The sequence below is a fragment of the Miniopterus schreibersii genome, assembly GCF_964146895.1.
Source record: "Miniopterus schreibersii genome assembly, chromosome: 12".
Taxonomy (NCBI): domain Eukaryota; kingdom Metazoa; phylum Chordata; class Mammalia; order Chiroptera; family Miniopteridae; genus Miniopterus; species Miniopterus schreibersii.
The window spans coordinates 45,151,190-45,168,786 of NC_138112.1; the positions used below are offsets into that span (position 1 = coordinate 45,151,190).

The 17,597-nt window shown below is 41.5% G+C and overlaps 1 protein-coding gene across 1 annotated transcript in view; it reads left to right on the forward strand.

Annotated features, from left to right (window-relative positions):
* PDE3B (phosphodiesterase 3B) overlaps positions 1-11,360 on the forward strand; it is a 105,172-nt gene extending 93,812 nt beyond the window's left edge. The window contains exons 13-16 of the mRNA XM_081155527.1: positions 2,062-2,265; positions 4,330-4,491; positions 7,422-7,680; positions 9,351-11,360. Of these exons, the coding sequence (XP_081011653.1) occupies positions 2,062-2,265; positions 4,330-4,491; positions 7,422-7,680; positions 9,351-9,565 (840 nt within the window). The 3' untranslated portion in view covers positions 9,566-11,360. The remainder of the gene's footprint in view (positions 1-2,061; positions 2,266-4,329; positions 4,492-7,421; positions 7,681-9,350) is intronic.
* Positions 11,361-17,597: the final 6,237 nt, after the last annotated feature.

Here is a 17,597-nt window from a genome sequence, read left to right on the forward strand (position 1 = left end):
AGGCTGGTGAATGAGGACTCTTGTGAAATACTGAGGCTCAGTGTGACTATTAGGTGATAACGGAGATTCTCTCATCTTGGGAAGCTCAGTGGCTCCGATCAAGCCGTAATTAGTAAGATAGTATAGCTCCAGTGTATCATAAAGTGACAGTAGTGTATAATACCACCAACTGGATCAAGTATTCTCCTCATTCTCATGGTAGAGAAAGTATGCTGGGAAGACACAGGATTATTTTGAATCCTTACCATGAAAGAAGGTAAAATATTTAGTCAAGCTTAAACTGGAGGGATGTCAGTATTAAAATCCTGAGATTTCTGAGCTATTTCCAAGTGGAAAGTTGGCTGAAAGATGGAGATTAGTGGTTGAGGTATTAGTTAATAGAATATTTTGATGAGATTTAGGGTAAAAGGAAATAAAATTTCAAATTGGGATTTGTAAACCTGAGACCATCATAAATATATTTTGTCCCTCAAAATATGGATCAAGGTGGTGACTAACCACATGCATGCCCCCCCTTCCTCCTGATTAAAATGACGGTAAGGGATGAAGCTCATGAATAGTTGGGAGGTCTTATCACCAGTAAAGAATTTGATACTGTTTCTAGAAAATGAAAAACAGATGGCTGAATATTGAGACATAAAAGTATACTAGAAGGGGGTACAGACTTAAGTGGAACCCTAGAGGGATTCCAGGTGCCTTTGCCCCTGCCTGCATGCATCCACACATGCTTGAGTGTGCATGCATGCAGCCCCATACACACATGTACACCCCCCTAACACGTATACCACAGGCCTGTAAGCAAAGCTGCTGCAACCCTGCATGTACCTCCAGGCAGAAAACTCACCTTAGAGACTAAAGGAAACTGCCAGGGGAGAATTACTAGTGTGGGTATTAGTGTTCCATAGTAAACTCTTCTCCTTCTGGAAACAACAGCTGGCACCCAGTCTGGTAATTCTAAAGCAAAACTGAAGGGTCCCGGGTTCAATTCCAGCCAAGGGCATGTACCTCGGTTGCAGGCTCCATCCCTGGCCCCTGTTGGGGCATGTGTGGGAGGCAACCAATGGATGTGTCTCTCTCACATCCGTGTTTCTCTGCCCCTCCCTCCCACTCTCTCTGAAAAGCAATGGAAAAAGTAGAGTTCATAAAGCTAACTTGCATTTCCAAATTAGAGATGTATTTGCCTGTGGAGAGAAGGGGAGCCACAGGTAGAGAAAGCTGGTGCTCCACTATACATTAGCTGGGCACTGTCCTCTGGCTGTCACAGAGACCTCATCAGTAAACGCCAGCTGAGGCTTTGTCACCTGTTTTACCTGGAATGCTTTTCTCACTAAGTTTGAACTTGGCTTATCTCCCTGTGTGATCGTCCAGCACCTTCCTAGCGGAGAAGCGACTTCAGCCCCTACTTCCGGCTCCTTGATTCCTTCTTGCCCCCACTCAGCCGTGAAGTAGGGACGCCTTCCCTCTGGGGGACGCCTTCCGCTTATCCTCCAGGTGGGTTTCTCCTTCTTAGGAATGACTTAGCTGGCCTTTCCTCAGTCATTCCCCACTTTTCCCGTGTCTTTGAAATTTCCAGTGCGGTGATTATATCTGGATTCTAATATTGATTCCAATTTTTTGCACCTATTTTGTATTTCTCTGGTAATTTCAAAGGGTAATTTAGATGGTGAAGAAATCCTGAACTTACTCATTTCTTTTACTGATATTGCGGGTTGAGGGTTTATTAAGTCAGCTAGCTCTACAGGGTACTCATTCTGCATTGTGGTTTATTGAGCTAGGAGTTTGATTACTTCTTCCATGCCCGGCTGGCGTGGCTCGGTGGTTGAGCATCAGCCCATGAACCAAGAAGCAGCAAGCAGTTCGACTGCATGAGGGCAAGGCCCGGGTTGCGGGCTCGATCCCCAGCAGGGGGCGTGCAGGAGGCAGCTGATCCTTGACTCTCACCATTGAGGTTTCTATCTCTCCCTCTCCCTTCCTCTCTTTGAAATCAATAAAAAAATATATATTGAAAAAAAAGTTTAATATCTTTGTGATGCCTACCTCGTTTTTCTTATTCCCTTTTAGGCGGTCTTATACAACGACAGATCTGTTCTGGAGAATCATCATGCTGCATCAGCTTGGAGTCTGTATCTTTCTAGCCCAGAATACAACTTCCTTCTGAACCTCGATCACGTGGAATTCAAGCGCTTTCGTTTTTTAGTCATTGAAGCCATCCTTGCCACAGACCTTAAGAAGCATTTTGATTTCCTTGCTGAATTCAATGCCAAGGTTTGTTACACAAATTAATGCCTGGTATCAAAAATGGAAATCATTGTTGTCAGTGTTACTAATAAAAGTAATATTTAATATTAAGTTAGAATCAATACTATTCACGAAGTCATGATAAATACCTACTGTAAGATAATACATATTCCAATATTTTAAAAAATGAAGTATTTTTATTATAACATTCTAAAATACTGTTGCTTGCTACATTTCCTCTGACACAGACTTATATTATAACTTTCACACAGTGACAGATCAATTATGTCAAAAGTTTCTAAGGGATTTGAGAAAGTTGCACACAGTGCCAAGGAAGGCATTTCATGAAATGAAAGAAGCCAGTTAGGCTACTTCACCACACCTGTTACAAGTTTCTTATATATTAGTGCCTGGCTGGTGTGGGAGAGAACCTCTCCATGGAGAGCATGCACTCGCTGTGCTAAAGAATAGAGAGCAGGGAGGAGTCCCTGTCCTCGTGGGGAGGGTACTGATCAGAGCGTGGTCTATGCCTCAGACATTTCAGGTGAAAACATGGTGAAAACCACGGCGTTAGATTCCTGAGGAAAGATGCTCCCCTTTTTTGCTGGCAGGAATCTATTGTTTATTCTCTTTTTTTAACCCTCACCGGATGGCACGCGTACTGGTTTTAGAGAGAGGGGAAGGGAGGAAGAGAGGGACATTGATCGGGTGGCCTCCCATATGCGCCCCAACCGACCTGGGGTGGACCCGGGATGGAACCTGCAACCCAGGTTATCTGCCCTGATCAGACTGAACCCGCAGCCTTTCAGTGTACAGGAAGATGCTCCAACCAGCTGTGCCACACCGGCCAGGGCTGGAATCTGTTGTTTTCTTGATGAGTTTGTAACATCAAGGAAGGTACCCCTTCAGGATAGAGGCACTGGTAGCAAAGGACTGCTAGATTTAAGCCCCTGGAGGGAGACCCTATATGTTGCTGTTCTGATATTAATGAAATGCTTATAAAATTCAGTGAGAAGTCACTGTGCCTTTAAAATTACTTCATAGTTGTAAACTCTATTAACTTTTATTTTTATTTAATAATAATACATTTAAGAGCTTAAGCAGAGTAATAGGAGTTCTTACAAGAAAAAGATTATCTAACCCAGTACTTTGAAATCTCTGTTCCTCAGAGACTTCTATTCTGCAGCCTCTCAGGAAAGTGCCACTTGAGTGGAGCTCTGGACCTCCTACAGTTTCAGTCAAAAGAGCTCTCCTTTTCAGTGTTTTCGTGTATTGATGGTCTGCATAAATTTTCCTTTGACAAAAGGGTTTGGTGCAGAAACACCACCATCACACAAAGAAGTTCAAAACCCACTGATCTGGCCCATTGGCTTCATTTTTTCACAAATGAAAATTTGAGTTTTTAAAAAGGCTTAGTAATTTGCCTAATAATGATAATTACCATTTAAATAGCAATGTTAGCATTTATTTAGCATTTACTATGAACTAGAGATTTTTCATTTGTTAATAATCTTCATGGCTATGTGGCTAGATTGATATTACTTTTTCTAACCTTTAGATAAAGAAGGTTAGATTCAAGAAGATTAAACAGTTTTTCCAGTGACACAATGAATTAGTAAATCATTCTGAATCAGGGTTTAAAACCAGTGTGTTCTTTCAACTATATCACGTTTGCCTTTTGCAGCTAGAGCCAGCTTCTCCTTAGACCCTTAAGTATTCTTTTTTTGAGGTAGAAAGTTACAATTCTTACATGATCTATTGACATTTTGCATATAGCATATTAATAACGTAATAATGTGTATACACACACACAAATGATAATTCTCTGTGGTAATCACAAATATTGAAACCCATGGTTTGTTATGTTTTTATAGTCTCTGCTTCCAGTGAAACAAAGTTATAAGAACATTTCAAATTCAAGGGAAACTTAACCATAGATGTAGGTCCATGCTATGGCACAAACCAAGTAAAAGAAGCATTTATTGAAATTCCTGCCTGTCATTTGGATGGGAATGTTTTAAGATAATTTGGTAGAAACAACAAAACTCCTGTGCCCTCAGAACCTAAAATAATTCCGGTTTTCCAAAATAGGCCAATGATGTAAATAGCAACGGTATAGAATGGAGTAATGAAAACGACCGCCTCTTAGTATGCCAGGTGTGCATCAAACTGGCAGACATAAACGGCCCAGCAAAAGTTCGGAACTTGCATTTGAAATGGACAGAAGGCATTGTCAATGAATTTTATGAGCAGGTAAGTGAAGCATGAGGTTGGTGGGATTTTTAATAGATGCCATCTGAAGACACTACTCTTTGGGACTTGGATAGCTACATTAAATGTTTGAAATCTGAGTTGCTTTGACCCCAAAATAGTTAGAAATTGTTTCATTTGTTCTGGTCTTAGTATATTCTCTGCTCTTTTTGCCTTTGCTGCTAACATTTAAAACAAAAAATAGCCTATAGCCTATCTCAAGTATGTTGAATGTCTAGAGGTAAGGATAGACTACATTATGATTCCAAGGTCCCTTTCAACCCTGAAGCCTATAACCTCAATAATTTATTTCTAAATGAAGTTTTCTTTAATTGACTCAGGTTACAGTTATCAACCCATTTTCAACTCTGCTATAAAAAGACTGCCTCAGAAACATCAACAGGGTCAAAGTCCTCGCAGAGGATAAGAAATTAGAAGTGGGGACAGAGTAGATCTTAATGGTTTTGAAGAATTCAGAGATATAAGCATGGTCTTTTTTCACTGTTTTAAACTCTTGTCTTTAAAACTATCCTACCACTTTGCAGAATTTTTACCATTTTTTGAGGTCCACTTTTGAGGCTCTCTACAATGTAAGAGTATACTGATTTCCCCACAAGCCTAACATTTCTTTATCTCTAAAATATCAAACACATTTTTCTTGAATTTGGAATTACATTCCTTGGAAATCCTTACTGACCCTAATAATCAGAAAATATCCAGATGTCTACCACACAAGGCCTCTGGGACAGGGCTTTCTTACCATGAGTTGTAATTCCAGCAGGAGTGATAAAGTGGGCCCTGTGAATCATGCATACTACCTGTTGTGCCTTTCACACCCAGGTTGTACGAAATGACCAGTAAATGTGCAGTGTCTTTTTACCCACCTTAGCTAAAGGTCCTGACACGATAATGTATACTCTGCTGTTCATAAGTTAACAAAATTCCATACTTTGTAATTATGGACACAGATAAGTATTTCAAGATCAGTATTTTACTATTGATACTTTTGAACTAAATTATTTGAGTAATATATGGTTATAAAATTTGCCTGATCTGTGTATTGCAATAACCAGTTTGCATAGCCCTTTCCTTGTTCTCAAAGGTAACTGAAGCCTGCTTTCAGGCTTTCCTTTGTGTTCACAAGAGAAGAATTTTATGCTAAGGAAAATGCCATCTTTATTATTATCATCTTTATATTACAGAGGTAATAAAAAAGTATTAGTATATGCCAGTTTTAGAAACCTCATTAATTCAGTGAAAGAACGTTTGAAAAGTTCATTTAGATCCAATTTATAATATAGTTATTTTTAAAGTAGATTAATTCTTATTGAGCAAACTTGAAAGCCATGCGTGAGGTTGAATCCTGGCTCCTCTTTCTTACCAGCAATGTGACCATGGGTAGGTTACTTAACCTCTCTGTGCCTCAGTCCCCCTGTTAATAAATTGGTGGTACCTACCACATAATTTATTTAATCCTCACAGCAACCTTAATATATGTAAAGTCTTAGAAAAGTTCCTGACACATAAGTGCTCCATAAATGTTAGCAATTATAATTCCCGATCTATCACTAAAAATCATATATTTCAGACAGTATCACTTAATCTTTCTAGGTTTCATTCTTCATACATCAAAGAGAAAAATGACACTCTACCATAGAGTTGTCATGAAGGTTAAATGTACTGATCGATAGGCAAGTTGTAGTTAACCCTCATCAAAACTATTACATTTCCTCTCATTCTAGCCATGCTCTTAAAAATCTTTCAGATATGGAGGCAAAATTCTAACCTTGCCCATCTTTTTATCATTGTAATTGTACTAGCTTTATACTCCTCTAAGTGCCATAGGCTTAGATAAGCCAAACTTCTAGTCCCCCCACCCCCTGCCAAAAAAAGTGTTAAACCTATGAAATTGTACAGTCCTGTGGACAAACCCAACTTGTTGTGTGTGTTTTTTAACATTAATAGTTATCTTCCTCATAGAAGGTAAAGTCATCGGTAAAATCACAGCACAGTTAAGTCACTGGGACAGTTTCTGCTGGTGTCCTCGGGAGTATGTGGCCCATCTTGCCTGCGGCATTTGTGCACTGTGCAGAGCATTCATTTACCCCCAGCTCAGGCACTGGGAACCAAAATATCAATAGTACCATTTGGAGAATGCTCAGCACTGTGCTCAACACTTCCTACAGTATTGCTCTCCATCCTCTTGCGACCCTGTAAAGTCGATTCTTAACATTTTACACATGAATTGAACATAGAGCTTGCCTAACACCCTATAGGTAGTAGATGGCAAAAGCAGGTTTTAGACCCACATCTGTCTGATCTCAAATTGCGCTCTCCAGAACCCCAGAGGCACAGTGCGAGGGCATCTCAGGGCAAGCAGTCGGCGCTCTGGGCCCAGAATCCTCACCTCAACCACACAGTAGCTCTACTTTTGTTTTACATACTGGGTTTTGTGGCGTCTTGGGGGGGATTCATGGGAGGGCTCTGCTGTTACAAAAGGTGGGGAGGGTGTTGAGAAGCATTTGCAAAACTCACACTGTGTGCATTTGCGGAACCACTACATCAACAAAAATGTTTCCCTTCCACAGTCTCCCCCTGGGGCAAAGAGAGTCTGTATTTGACATTAAGGAATGTGGCCGGCTGTTAGTAAATTTGCTAATACTCATTTTAAAAGATGTATATTTTTTGTTAACTGAGTATGAGGCATACTAGTTGACTGGTGGAGTGTGAGAATCAAGTTTTGTGTAGGATTTCTCAGATATTAGAGAAAGTCTTAGAGTTGAAATGAGAGTAATAGATTCATTGATGCATTTTTGTAAAAATTATTTTGATGTTAGAGTATGCTTATTTTAAAAAGCTCAAGATAACAGCAAAGCTTAGTGTGTGTTCTCTCAACAGTTAAAAATGTACTTTTCTTTTTAAAAAATGATCAGGGAGACGAAGAAGCCAATCTCGGTTTGCCCATCAGCCCCTTCATGGATCGATCCTCTCCGCAGCTGGCCAAGCTCCAGGAGTCCTTCATCACACACATCGTGGGCCCCCTGTGCAACTCCTACGATGCTGCCGGTCTGCTCCCAGGCCAGTGGGTGGAAGCGGAAGAGGAGGAGGATGCCGAGAGTTGTGACGATGACGATGACGATGGTGAAGAGTCCGATACAGATGAGGAAGAAATAGAAGACAACCTGGATCCCAGTAAGGACAGAGTGCCCCTCTTCAGTCAGGGTTCTGCCCTGGAAATGTCCACTTTACTTGGGTTTGGATCTTTGTTTTTAAGATACAGATTCAGCAGTCTTGTCTTGAACAGCCACTGTTCCGCTCAGACGGAACAGTCTCGATTTGAGGAGCTGCTGTGGGCTGGGTACCCGGTGCTCATGCCGTCACACAGGCAGCTTCGTGGCTAAGGAAGCAGCAGCCGGTGAGGTGGTGTCCCCCAGCCAGTGCTGCTCAGCAGGCTGCGCCTCTGCACACTGGGTGGCGCTGTCACACCTGAGCACATGGGAGGTGGGCGGAGGTGGGCGGGCCCCACCGGCTGGTAGTCCTGTACCCCACCCCCTTCCCTGCCTGCTAGCCTGCCCTTCACAGACTCGGGAAATGGGCCAGAGCCGTCGGGAGAACGGACTGAGAGGAGAGCCAGGCTTCGTGGCATTATGGATTTTAATTACGAAACTTCAGGGACAGTTTTCTATATAAGGCAAAGAGTATAAATGGAAAATGGAAACATTTGTCACCTTTGACTCTGTCAATGAAGTCAGTTATTTGCTCTTTAAAGTAGAATTTAGCCCAGCTGGGCATGGCTTAGTGGTTGAGCATTGACCTAGGATCCAGGAGATAGAGGTTCGATTCCCCGGCAGGGCACATGCCCGGGCAGCGGGCTCAATCCCCAGTGACTCTCGTCATTGATGTTTCTGTCTGTGTCTGTCTCCCTCTCCTTTCCTCTCCCTGAAATCAATAAAGATATATCTAAAAAAAAAAAAAAAAATTAAATGATATCAAATTACTGTTTTCCAAGAACGCTGTACATCAGGACAGATCACTACAAAGAACTCCACCCCCCCCCCCCACACACACACACAAAGTTGTTTTCAGCATTAGCGTAGCGAAGGGTAATCTTATATCATTACCGTCTGGGTATCATCTGGGAAAGCTGACTGGCTTCTAAACATTTCTTCTCGCCAAAAAAACCTTTTTTTTAATCCTTACCCAAGGATATGTTTTCATTGATTTTTAGAGAAAGAGAGGGAAGAAGAGAGAGAGAAACATTGATCGGTTGCCTCCCATGTGCCCCAACTGGGGATTGAACCTGCAACCCAGGTATGTGCCCTGACTGGGAATCAGACCTGCAACTTTTGGGGGGGGGGGGTACAGGATGATGTTCCAGCCAACCGAGGCACCCAGCCAGGGCTACTCACCAAAATTTTGATAAGTGTTTAATTTAATACATAAAAAAATCCTTAAAAGGCTGGTTTTGACTGTTATCATTTGAAATTTCAGTACCCCCCGCACACCGTCACGTTTCTCTTATTTGCTTCTGTACGTTCCCCAGGGCAGCGATTATTTTTACCTTTTTTTTTTTTTTAATATATCTTTATTGATTTCAGAGAGAGGAAAGGAGAGGGAGAGAGATAGAAACATCAATGATGAGAGAGGCATTGATCGAGCCTACAACCGGGCTTGTGCCCTGAGCGGGAATCAAACCCCGATCGCCTGGATCCTAGGTCGATGCTCAACCGCTGAGCCAGGCCCGGCCGGGCTGTTTTCACCTTACTGTCTGTCTCTGTAACCCTGGTGCGTAAGCCGCGCCTGGAACACCAGTGCGGGTATTTACTGAGTGACCCGAATGTGTATGTATTTCACCTTCACAGAGCCGCAGAGAAGGAAAGGCAGGCGGCGAATATTCTGCCAGCTGATGCACCACCTCACCGAGAACCACAAGGTGTGGAAGGAGATGGTGGAGGAGGAGGAGAAGTGCCCAGCGGAGGACACTCAGCCGCAGGCGGAGGGCGCGCCCATCCCTCAGGCCGACGAGATCCAGGTCATCGAGGAGGCGGACGAAGAGGAGGAGAGACAGTGCGAATGACCGAGACCTACCGAAGCAGCCCGGGCTGTGCCCAGGGTCGGCGGTCGGTGCCTCATGCTCACTGTGCTGACTTTCAACTTGACCGTCCCCGTGGACAGGCCGTCAAACTGTGAGGATCCGCGCGGTGCCCGCGGACTCCCGCCCTTACACCTTCCCCAAGAACTAGAGGCTATTCCTAGAGCTTGGCTGCACCTGACTCATGTCGCAAAGCTCTCTCAGTGCCTCCCCTGGTCTGTGAGTCCCTTGTCTCCGTACAGCTTCGTAGGTGGAAAGCACTAATTTTCCATGAGGGGTGGCTGCAACTAAAAGCTCAAGTGACTTACTGCAGTTTCCAAAGTGGCCAGAACTTTCTGCTTTCATGAAGACAGGATTCATATTGTATTTCCATGTGTCCTCTGTCTTTGAATGTTTTGGGGAAAGAAAAAAAAAGTCTGTGCCTATTTAAGAAGGAATCCAGTGTCTCCTTTCCGAGGGATCTGTTCAATGCAATACACTGTCGAGTGCTGTTTTCCCAGCTAATCTTATCCACGAAGGACTGAGTGACCTTTGTTATATTTAACAAAATCCAGGCGCATCGATTTCTGATGCTTTTTACTGTTGTGTTATTATTTACTGTGTGTTTTGTTTCTTGCTCTTATTGCTCAGATTTGCCGTGGACATCAGAAGTCTGAATTCTTGCCTTTTTCACTTTATATTCCATGGTCAAATTTTAAAGCTGTTGAGATTTAACAATGAAGGAAATTTTTTATTCTTTACTCAGAACTGTTCTTATTTTTACTCTTGCTCAGGATTAGTATTTTTAAACATTCAATTATTATAATCACAGCACACATTTTCAGAAGAAAAAACTTTTTCTTAGTATTGATATTAACCTTTTATGAAAAGGAGCATAATTTTCCCTTTTCTTAGAAAAATGAGACCAATTAAAGCCACGGAAAAGGTGTGTCTTTTGCCTTAATATAAAACAAATGAGACTGATCCTGTCAAAGACAAAGAACAAAGGAAATAGTGTGAGCTCTGAAGGGCACATACGTTAAATAACCTATTGGAATGTGTACTTATTTTTAGATCTGCTTCGGTGCCACGTGTTTAGTTACTGTAAAACTGACGTTCATCTTTCTATTCCTGTCCTTTTGCCTCGAGAAAACACAACAGAAATGACCTATGACTACTCAAAACTTCTAGAGCCCAGTGCAAGTCTAATTTCTGAGATTAAGTAAATGGTGAGAATACATATTTAATTTTTATATAACAAATCTAAATATTTTAGTAAATCATTTCATGCAAAAGCACATTGCACATTATTAAGATAACTGCAAAGAAAATGGAACATATTTACAATGTTTATAAGCTTGTTAGTTTCTGCTGGGGTACATCTATACCTTAGTGCGAAAAAATTGTGAAGATATAAAGAGCAGCCAAAGTGATAGCAAGATGGTAGACGAGCATTTCTTCTTACTCGTGGAAGACCATAGTACATTTTGGAGCCGTTCAGCTTCTGTAGACATTAAAATCATTAATTTTCCAAGGTAAGTCCTTTAAAAAATGATGTCAGCAGGCAGTTTCTTACCTACCTAGAATAGAAGAGTTGGCTTACCTGAAAGATACCAATTTAAAATCTATGGAACTGTTGGATGTTTTGATCCTGCAGAGTATCATAATTTTTCATGAATCACTAAGACTTATTTATTAGACATGGTGAGTGCCGAGTTCCTTCCTGCCACTTTTGTTACCGTCGCCACATCATCTGTAAACTGGCCCCACATAACTGAGTAATAAAATTTTAACTAATTTACTGAGTTTGCATTTGTATACATATCTTGTGCTTCTGCTTCTCCAGAGTGCATCTTGCATCCCTCATACTCCTGCTACTGCCAAGTACACGCGTGTGTATAAATTCACACCTGTGCATGTGTGCACGAAAGAGTCAGATTTCCTTACTTTCTATTATTTCATTAAAATTTTGTATTGGGATTGTTTTAGTGTACATTTGTATTTTCTTAAAAGAAGCATGTTCTTCTATTAAAATACTGTTACTGAGAAGGCACTTTTAAATAATTTAACTTTTTAAATTATTTAGCCTTTGCTAAATAATTGACATATTAAAATAGCTCACACACTAAAAAAGCAACCTTGCTGAAAGTTAAACTCATAAGTAATGACTGTAAGAGTTTATTAAGTATAAGTAGTGCTGCTAGAAGGAATCTTGAGAAATTGCCATAAGCCATACTGTAGATCCGATTTTGGTTACTACTCAATCAGATTAATTTTTATTATAATAATTTTCATCATGAATCTGTTACTGTTTTAACATTCACTGCTCTTAGAAATAACCTTGTAGTACTATACTTTATCTATGTGCTTACTGACATTTTTTTCTCCATAAAAATCTACTTTTTAAAGTTACGTCATGATTTGAAGGCTGTTTCCTGCTAGTCTCACTTATTTTGCTGGTGCTCTTGGCTTTTTCTACTTATTTTTACAAGAATCCTGGAAATTCTGGCATTGCTTAAGTAGTCAGAAATTTCCTCTCTCTCTAGATTACATCATCGCATAGAAACAAACTTTACAGAAGAGGTGAAAGTCTATTATAGTTGCCAGGCTCATGTGAGTGGTCTAGAGGGTGTGGGAATGGCGAGTGGCATGTGGAACAGGGATGAAGAGCTTCCCAAAGGCAAGTGACTTTTATGCCGAGAACCTGAAGATTGAGTTAGCTTGGCGGTGACAGCTTGTGGGGAGAGAGCAACAGCATGTGTAGCGGCCAGAAGAGAAAGCACCCCCACCACTGGCGGAGCCGAGATTCAGGGTGGCTGGAACAATGCGAGAGGGAGTGGTAGAGAGACGGTGGTTAACGGAGGGCCTTGTGAGCAGGGCATGTCATTTAACCTTCTAAGGAAAAAGGGGAACAATTAAGTTTTCATGTGGAAGAGTCACATATTAGATTCACATTTTATGAGGCCACTCAACATACTATGTGGAATGGAAGAGTAAGATTAGATGCAGGGAGATCCCAGTGATCTGGACTAGGATAGACCGTAGGACTACAGGGAAGTAAACGCTGATGTTGCTGGTCTGTCAACCACACGTGGGGTAGCAAGGTTCTAAAACAAGTACTTTAGGAAGAAGAAAAATGACCCCAGAGGGGAGATCTGAGGTGCATGATGGAAAGGAAAAGCAAAGAAATTAATAAACAATTTGTTGGGTAAAGCTATAAACAATCATTTAAATGAACTAAAAATATTTTGTGAGGTTTAAAGGAAAAAGAAAAAAGAAAAAATCCTGGGTTAACAAAAATACATTATTCAAGAAAGAGTAAAGTTGCTTCAGGATCTTGTATAGTTAGTTTAGGAGACAGATTAAGATATTAACTTTAAACTTTGTTAAATTAGGTATATATGCTAAAATGCAAAGAAGAGCTACTAAAATTTTAAAAATAAAGTATATAACTTCTACACCAGTAAAGGGATAACAACAAACTAATAAAAATGCAATAAATGAGAGGGAAAAAATCAATAGGGCAAATGGGGGGAAAAACTAAATAGAAACAAATTTTAAAATATCAACACCCACAAGAAATGTAAGATTTTCCAGTACAAAAATAGTGACAATTAGGTTTTTTTAAAAAGCAAACATTTATGTAATACAATGTGTTAATTATTGTTATTGGTAATTTGTGACTTGTATATATTAATTCATTTTATCACAACCCTTATAAAATACATACTGTATTATATGTTTTAAAGAAGAGGAAATTTGGACCCATAAAATAAATGTACTTATCTAATAAAATAGTCTCAAAGATCCACAAATCAAAAGTTGGTAGCACAATAGAGAAAACTTGAAAAATCCACAACCTGAGTAGGTTTAACACACTCAGTAAGTTAAACAGAACAAAAGGTAATAAAAATATAAATAAACAGCACAATGATTTATAGGACGTATACAGAACCAAAACCCAACAATTAGAGAATATTTTTTTCTTAAATATCCAAAGAGCAAATTTATAAAAGTTGACCATGTGCTTGTCTATAAAGAAAACCTTAATGAATTTCAGAGAATATCATACAAACCATCCTCTGACCACAAGGCAATTAGAAATAATCAACAAGAAAAATAACCTTGAAAACAATGAATGCTTCATAGATTTAAGAAATTGCTCCTAAATAACGCCAGGGTTAAAAAAGTCATAGTAGGAATTTAAATGTAAGTAGACATAAATGATAATTAAAATATCTATACTACCTTCCAAAATTTATGAGATGCCATGAAAATGCACTTGAAGGGAAACCTATGGCATTCAGTGTTTTTTAGGAAAAAAGGCTAGCAATGAGCAAAGTGTCCAACTTAAGTTAGAAAAAGAACAGAATGTAGATACACAGTGATGTATAAAATCATATGATCATCGCAATAGATGCAGAAAAAGCATTTGACAAAATTCAACATCCATTCATGATTAAAATTCTCAACGAAGTGGGTGTAGAGGGAACATACCTCAACATAGTAAAGTCCATATGCTTGAGTGGGCAACCTGGGCATGTGCCCTGACAAGGAATGGAACCAGCAACAATTGGTGTCCTGGACGATGGCCAGCCACACTGGCCAGGGCAACAATCCCATTTTAAATTGCACCAAATAAATAAATAAAACCCGTAGGAATATATTTAACCAAGGAGCTGTAAAAGACCTGTAACTCAGAAAATAAGACATTGTAAAAAGTACAAATAAATGAAAGTATATACCATGCTCATGGATAAGAAGAATTAACATGGTTAAAATGTATGCAAAGCAATCCATAGGTTCAATGCAATCCCTATCAAAATACCATTGGCATTTTTCACAGAACTAGAGCAAATAATCCTGTAATTTATATGGAACCACAAAAGAAGCCGAATAGCCACAGCAATCCTGAGAAAGAACTACAAAGTTGGAGGCATCATACTACCAGATATCAAACTACACTACAAGACTATAGTAATAAAAACAGCATGGTACTGGCATTAAGAAAAAACATATTGACAGAATAGAGAGCTCAGAAATAAACCCACGCCTATATGGCCAATTAATCCATGACAAAGGAGGCAAGAAGATAAAATGGGGTAAAGATAGTCTATTTAATAAATGGTGTTGGGAATACTGGTCAAATACAGGCAAAAAAAGTAAAACTAGACCACCTTCTTACACCACATACAAGAATAAACTCAAAATGGATTAAAGACTTAAATGTAAGACTCGAAATCATAGAACTATAAGAAAATGTAAGGGTGCATGAAGAAACAAGATGGTGAGTAGGTAACAGCTGCTCCTGCCGCCTCCCACAACCACATCAAAATTACAACTAAAATACAGAACCACCATCACTCAGAGCCTCCTGAATCTGGCTGCACAGAAGCCCCACAACCAGGGAGCTGAAGAAGCAACTAGACCGGCAGGAGGGGCAGGGATGTAGGCGGATTGGGGCTGAATCGCAGAGATGCCGCAGTGGGCCCACACCCGGTGCTGTGGTTTAAACCCAGGAGGGAATCTCGGCGGTGGGGGTTTCCCAGAGGAGTGAGGGGTCCCAGCCCCACAGCAGGCCTCCAGCCCAGGGTCTCAGGGTTGGGAAGAGACGTCCCCACAACTCCGGGCTGTGAAACCAGCGGGACTGTCCCTGAGGGACGCAGAGGCTGCGGGAGCCCCAGCAGCTCCTCTAACGGGCCCGGCACGGACTCACTCAGACGCGCTCCCTCTGAGCCCAGCGCCGGGCAGCAGCCTGAAAGGACCCGGGACACTCGGGGAGGAACTAACCTGCCTGAAGTCGGGGCGAGAGGGGGAGGGGCAGCTTCCTCCCGGGCAGAAGGGCTGGCGGAGGCCATGGCTCCTTTGGCGAGTCCTCCCCGCACACAGCCGGCAGGCAGGCGCCATGTTTGAATCGCCAGCACCTGACTCCCACCTTTGGCCCCGCCCTGTGATTCCCGGAGGCCCCGCCCCTCCCCACCTGCCGCTCATCCAGGCCATTTCCAGGGGCTTTTCTGTGCAAGGGGCCTCTCGAGCTTCATGCTTAGGACTTTCCTAAAATCTCTCAAACAAGCAGCAGCTGCCCCATGCAGCTTGATAAGCGGCCCCAGGCCTGGCACTAGCGGCAGCTGCATTGGTTCATACCTTGGCCTCTCCTGGGCACCTCCAAGCCCAGTACAAGCAGCAGCCAACTACGGTTTGCTGTGTAGCTCACGCTGGGTGGCCCTGGGCACTGGCACTGGCACAGGCTAACTTTGCACCTCCCGGGAGGCCCCAGAGACAGTGCACCTGGTGGTCAGACTCGACCACACTGGATTACAACCCTACCACACTCATGAGTGACACACTCAAGGGGCACACTTGGTGAACACCAAAGCCCCACTGAAGTAAATCCTGCTCCATAGGGGTGTCTCCAGCACAGCAGCTCTCTGGCTGTAGTTGCAGCTGGTCCTCACAGCTGATTGGTCTGGGGGTCAATTCCTCCCAGGGACGCCAACAGCAACCAAGGCTCAACTACAACAGGACAGTGCACACAGCCCACACAGGGGAGCACCGAGAAGGCCCAGCTCAGGTGACTGGAGAGGCTGAGCCACTGGACCCCACAGGACACCTACTACACAAAGCCACTCTACCAATTCCAGGAGACATAGCAGCTCTACCTAATACATAGAAACAAACACCTGGAAGCAGCCAAAATGTGGAGGCAAAGAAACATATCACAAAGGAAAGAACAGAAATCTCTAGAAGAGCAACTAAATGAAATAGATCGAAGCAACCTAACAGATAGAGTTCAGAATTTTGTTTATAAGGATGTTTAAGAAGACTATTAGGGAAATAACTGAGGAAATTGATAACATCATAAAGGACCAATTTGAAATGAAGGCTACACGAACTGAAATGAATAATTTACAGGGAATCAACAGTAGAGTAGAGGACGCTGAGAATCAAATCAGCAATTTGGAACATGAGGAAACAAAAAACACCCAACCAGAAGAGCAAAAAGAAAAAAGAATCCAGAAATATGAAGATAGCATAAGGAGCCTCTGGGACAACTTCAAGAGGCCCAACATTCGTATTATTGGGGTGCCAGAGAAAGAAAGAGAGCAAGAAATTGAAAACCTATTTGAAAAAATAATGACAGAAAACTTCCCCTACCTGGGGAAAGAAATAGACTTACAAGTCCAGGAAGCACAGAGGGTCCCAAACAAGAGGAACCCAAAGAAGCCCACAGCAAGACACATCATAATTAAAATGCCAAAGGTTAAAGACAGAGAATCTTAAAAGCAGCAAGAGAAAAGCAATTAGCTACCTACAAGGGAGCACCCATATGACTGTCAGCTGATTTCTCAACAGAAACCTTGCAGGCCAGAAGGGAGTGCAAGAAATATTCAAAGTGATGAAAAACATGGAACTACAACCAAGATTGCTCTACCCAGCAAACCTATCATTTAGAATTGAAGGTAAAATAAACAGCTTCACAGATAAAAAAAAAAAAGCTAAAGGAGTTTATCACCACCAGACCAGCACTACAGCAAAAGTTGAAGGGTCTTCTCTAAGAAGAAGCTAATGAACAAAAGAATCTGATGAACTAAATAGTTCCAAAGACACTGACGCATGCAACAGACGATCATATTTCAAGGAAAGAGGGAAGGGGGGTGGAGGGTGGGAAGAGATTAACCAAAGAAGTTATATGCATATATGCATGACCCATGGACACAGTTAATAATGGGGTGAAGGCCTGGGGAGGGGGTGGGAGCAGAGTGGAGGGGGTCAATTGGGGGGGAAAACGGGACACCTGTAATACTCTCAACAATAAAGATAAATTAAAAGAAAAAAAAAGAAGAAAGAAAAAGGCAGTAAACTCCCTGACATTTATCTTAGCAATATATTTTTTTCTGATATATCCTTGGATATGGGAAACAAAATACTCACTACTGACATATCTGATAAGGGGTTAATATTTAAAATTTATAAAGAACTCATGCAACTTAACACCCAAAAAACAATCCAATTTAAAAATGGGCAGAGGAACTGAATA